Raw genomic sequence first — 5431 nt, forward strand, 5'->3', positions numbered from 1 at the left:
AGTTGTCCAGGCATCAATTCAAGGATGGTTGCCCAGCAAGTTCAACCGAAAGGAACAGGATAATTCTGACAGCTGTGTTTATTTCACAGAACTCCTATACAGAAACCAGATTCTCAATAGCAGTGGCAGGATTTCTCACAAAAATCAAAACCCCGGCCCTGTCTCTCAAGTTATTCAATGATGATGTGAAATAATCCTAAACTACCTCCTGAAATTCTCGTTCAATCCTGGATATGTCATGAATACAAGTTGTGTGAGCAGAAATACCTGCACCTAAAGATCTGAAAAGTCACACACTTCTTCAAGAATATCTCCCTAGATATTGAAGGCTTTCCACTTGGAGAAAATATTGAAGATATGAGATTATACTACACTGCTACAGTAAAGGGGGTCTGTTTCTGAGGGGAAGGCAAGCATTATTTCCAGCTCTCTTTCTCCTTAGGGAGAACAGTATTTACCAAAGAAGAGGATGATGTCAGTTGGATTGTGTTTGATAAAGAAAAGGAAAGGGTGGTCAGCCCTAAACTCTTCAAACTCAGAGGAGTGTTTGATGTCTCCCATCATACCCGCTGAGCCTTCCACCTCAGTGCCCTCCTCATTGACTTCCACGTACGCCTCATGGATGGCCTCAGACATCTTCAGGCTCTTTGCTGAAGAGATGCCAGACAGATTGGCTGAAGGGCTGAACAGGTCGGTCATACCCAAGGCCATTAAGGCAGATGTGAGGTTATATTTTTCACCCATCTTCATGCGTGGGAGGTACACTTTCACTCTCTTCTTTTCCATCACATTGGGACTGGTCCACTCCATGAGTTTTTCGAAGCTGATTCTGCTCTCAAGCTGCAAAGAGAGGCAGAGAATTAAATTCCTGAATCGAGAGTGCAATGGACTTAACAGCTGTGTTTATACCACTTGTTACTATTTTTTTCCATTTACTTTGTGTACACAATCGAACTGACAATCTTACATGTATTTGTTTATCCTATATGCTTCCTCCTGACTATGACCTATATCTCATCTGTCTTGATGAAGTTCTCCAAAATTTTGTCATCTGAAAATTTCTTCATCAACTCAAAGCTTTTTTTTTTGCGAAAATACAATTCCTGAATACATCAAATCAATTTGGCCCCAAAACTGTTCCTCCTGGAACATATTTTATTGATCCCTTCCCTCACCTTCGTTCCTTTCTAATGCTACTTTTCCCCTTTTACTTTTAGTCAGCTCTTGGAATGATTTCCTCATCACTTCTGTTTTTTATTTTCCCTTGGATAAACTTTTATTGTTTAGCAAACCATTGAGTGCTCTCCTGGAAGACTGAAATAACTCGAAATGAAAAAAAATCCTGCTAGCATGTATGGTTTTGGTACCTGATGGAGATTGGTGCATATAGCAACATCATCTTCTGCAGGGCTACAGCAGCACTGCACTTTTTTACCTTTGTTTTATTAGATGGAGTCCAGAGCTCTCCTAAGAGGCCAGTCCCTGCCTGAGCACCTGGTAGCACCTGGAAGGGTGTTGCGCTCCTGTCTGCCCAGCATAGCTGTGATGCAGACAGCTGGGATGTAAATGGACAGCAAAAGGTCTGACAGCAGCCAAGTCCCACTGAAGTGGAATCTCTTTTGCTTCCCCTGCCAGGGCCATACCTGCTCCAGGCCAGAGACGTCATCTGGCAACAGCACCAACATGCTCAGCTCTCCGCTGGTGTACGGAAGCTCCAGGATCTTCATTTGCTCTGCAGCCACCGCTGCCATTTTGAAGGTACTGTTCTGACACATCATTTGCACAGGTCTGCTTTCTTCCTGCAAAAACAGAAACGTGAGACCACGTGATCGGGGAGCAATTTTTTCTTTAGGCAGGCAAATGTACAAGGCTTTTGAAAGGGACAGGACTTGATCTTCAAGCATGCTGCCTTTGAAGAGCTGTGCCTCTATTTTCCTCTCTTGCCTGCGGGTGTGACCTGGAAGCCTGGTCAGGCCCAGCTCTCTCCCTAGGCCCAGGCACTGACAGTGAGGGGCTCAACTAAATCACCCGACCTGTGACAGCAAAAGGTTGTATGTCTAACACCCAGACTGCTGGCTGCGTGAGCCAATGGCTGGGCTGGCCAGAAGCTGTGTCCATGTCCTCCTACCTCTGTCACATTGAAGGGCATTTCCTGAGTGTGTTCTTCTTTAAACGCCGTCTTCCATATCCCTTTGAAGTAAACGGCATTCACAAGAACCAGTGCAGTATCGAGATCAACAGAGCCTGACACGAGGAAATCTTGGATCTGTCCTTTAAGAAAGAAGCAGGGCAGAGAGTGGTAAGACACATCTCCTGTGGTGTGCACAAATGCCTGCAGTGAAGGGCTTGGGGGTGGGGTTGCCGCTTTGTGTTTTGTTTTCATAGCAGGAAGCAACCTGATCTTGCTTGACCCACTTTTTCCAGACATTATGAGGAGAGGAAAACAAGGGTACAGGTTATGGTAGGTAGGGGAAAATATCTGCTACCCATTTTTCAGTCCTTACCATTTGTCTCTTTCTCCACCCAGGAATTAATGAGTTGTCTTACTTCCTCTGTAGCTGTTTTGAAGTTAACTTCTTCCAGCCCTGCTTTGTAGTATTTCTTTGCACACTTTAAGTATTCCTGTAAGTAGAACGATTGCAGTTGTCAGACTGATGCTTGAAAATGTTTGAACGTGAAATGCAAGATTGTGAAATGAAGCAGAATGTTTAAAAGAACAGTGAACTTTCACCCCTGTGTTTGAACATGTTGGTCACAGCTGTCTTCCTGTAACTGAATCTTAAAGCTGGACAAGAAAGACTGCTTCACATACTTAGGTCTGGCACTTTTTTTCAGATAGGATTCTAAGTTAAAATTTTGAAGTATTTTCTTCGTTTTACTAAAACACTTTCAGTTTAACAAACATTTTTTAAGGACAGACAATGTTCATTTCTTTCTCTTTGTGCCCACTTTTTATTTTGAATACTGTGTTCTTATATTCTTAGATCTCAAAAACAAAGCTTCCTTTCACTGGGAAGATTTGATATTTGGCTTTGAAAGAATCCAAATTTTACAATTTCAGTCTTCATGCTTTCAAGCCATAAAATGTATTTCATTTCCCTTAAGAGTTACATTTTTCATTAAAAGCCATCTTCTAGCAAATAAACAGCAATTTTGATTACTCCCTGTGACCGTGGCAACATGAGCATATTTTATGCCATTATACTTTTGCCCGGCCTCCACCTGACAGTCACAGGAAGGTTCGAACTCATTCTGAAACAGTTCCCCTCATGTCTCATAACCACCTCTTCATCAACAGGCAGTAGTCTGTTGGTGGTGGTGCTTCTCTAGGGTAGAGTCACAGGGGCCTTTATGAGGAATCTCACTGAAGTCAGGTCACAGTACAACTCACCGGAAGAACGGGGTATGTTTTTTCAATATAGAGTCTGTCAGCGATCTTGAGTGAGTACGTAGCATTTGGCATGGTGATGTCTGAGAGAAGATCCTTGAGTGAATTGTGGATGTATTCAGAAGTGCCACACTGAGGTGATCACATGAAAATAAGAAGATACATTGCATTAGCTTCTTCTTATGTAGGAAATAAGAACCTAAAGCATTGTCCCTATCAGTTAAGAGTCATGCTGCAGTGGAGTCCTCCCCCACAGACATAGGGCTGTCATCTTTGCGACAGCGGTTGCTGTGGTGATTGTGCATTGAACCGACAAGTTCATCCTTCTCAAGATAAGCCCCCTGAAATGTGCTTTTTGTAAGAGTGCAGTTGTGTTCCTATCACTGAGACTTCTGGGCTCTTCTCTGCCCAGCATCTTCCTGCCCTGCTTTGGAGTCTCTCAGCTGCAAGTCTGACTGCTGTACCCTGGCCCCGGGTGCTGAGCCCGTTTCACATGCTGTCCCCCAGCAGCACTTGCCCAGGAGGGCACCCTGATGCCCCACGCATCCTGCCCTACACCGTCACTTGTTCTGGTGCAAGATGTGCAACCTGCCTTCTTTCCCTGGTTTTTGACAAATAAGCGAGTTGTTACACCCTCCTTCGCTCCCTCCATAGGTCTCCTTGATTTGAGAGCATTACCATAGTTTTTGACAGGGTCTAAAACTGACAGGAGGAGAGGCAGAACCATTCTAGTTTTGTTCTGTGGAGAAAATAAGGCAGAAAGAGATCAAGTTATTTCTCTACCTGAGGGTCAGTAGTGTCTCCAACTCCTGTAATGTTATCAAAGTGAAGAACCTGCAAGAGAAAATGCCAGTGGTAGAAATAACAAGCATGGCCAAAAATTATGTGAATTTGAGATTTAAACACAATGCTTGAGGTAAAACTGTTGGCTCAGGAAAAAAAAAAAAAGCTAACTGAGAACACACATGAACTGAAAATTTACAAGTGAGCTTACAACTGGTTTCTACCCTCTGTGGCCTTCTTGGAAACTGTAAATACCACTCTTTGCTTAGACGATATTTTTTCTAGTGAATGTCTAGAAATTAACTGAGTTATGTATTATGTACTGATAATAATATTCTGTCTTCCTCTCTTCCTGGGATTTATCTTTTTTATATATTAAAAAAAATCTGATCACATTATCTGGAAGATGTCAGAATTCAGCAAAAAAATCATATAATAAACTTTGCTGACTGGTAATCCATTTTGTTATTGTCCTTGAGATATTTTTTTTCTAAGTCAAAACTAACTGCCCCTTATAGTGAAAATATACATTTTTTTTTTAGCATTTTCTCTAAATAACTCTCGATCCCATTTTCCATTTGTGACTTTGGCTTATTTCTTGTGCATTAAAGCATGTGAGAACCTTGTCAGTGGATAGTATATTTCAGTGATGTTACTTAGAAGGAACAACAATCAATCACAAGTAGAGGTCACTTTACAGCCATGTAAGTAACTTACCTTCTCCATCTGAGATTGAGTGTTACCTCTTGCTCCCAGATAGACCATGGCCAGGGCTGCAATGATGCTCATCGGGGAAAAGAAGACGTTGTCATTGGCATGGTGGGCTTGCATCTCTCTGAATACGTCAAAACAAAATTCTGCATTTGCTGCAGTGATGGAGCCCATCGTGAGATCAGTGTTGTCTAAAGCAAACAGAAAGAGTCTGACTTATTATGATGAAATATATATTTCATCATATATGAAATGTATTGTAATTTGTAATGCAAGAATGTCAGTGCACTTGAACCTCTAAACTTGGTGCACAGGGTTTTTTTCAGCAAACAGAAGCCATGGTGTGGATTTAAAAGGCAGACATGTTTTTGGATTCATGAGCAATCAAAATGCTGGATATGCATAGGCTGATGATTCTTTTATTTGAAACTTGAGTTCTCCTTCTCTGTACATGTATACCATATTGTTGAAAATGTTGCAAAGAATATTAGTTACCTTGAAAGAAGCTCACTAACAGTCTTTTCTCATGTCTTAATGAAAAAAACACAC

The 5431-nt window shown here is 41.9% G+C and overlaps 1 protein-coding gene across 1 annotated transcript; it reads right to left on the reverse strand.

The window, feature by feature from the left end:
* Positions 1 to 438: 438 nt before the first annotated feature.
* Positions 439 to 5056, reverse strand: LOC137660787 (ovalbumin-related protein Y-like). The gene is made up of 7 exons (XM_068395804.1): positions 4889 to 5056; positions 4172 to 4222; positions 3392 to 3520; positions 2505 to 2622; positions 2129 to 2271; positions 1644 to 1799; positions 439 to 840 (listed from the first exon to the last, which is right to left on the reverse strand). Exons 1-7 carry the CDS (start codon positions 5054 to 5056, stop codon positions 439 to 441), a joined length of 1167 nt encoding a protein of 388 aa, XP_068251905.1.
* Between the last annotated feature and the right edge of the window lie 375 nt (positions 5057 to 5431).

This window comes from Nyctibius grandis, chromosome 3 (genome assembly GCF_013368605.1).
Source record: "Nyctibius grandis isolate bNycGra1 chromosome 3, bNycGra1.pri, whole genome shotgun sequence".
NCBI classification, from domain to species: Eukaryota; Metazoa; Chordata; class Aves; order Nyctibiiformes; family Nyctibiidae; genus Nyctibius; species Nyctibius grandis.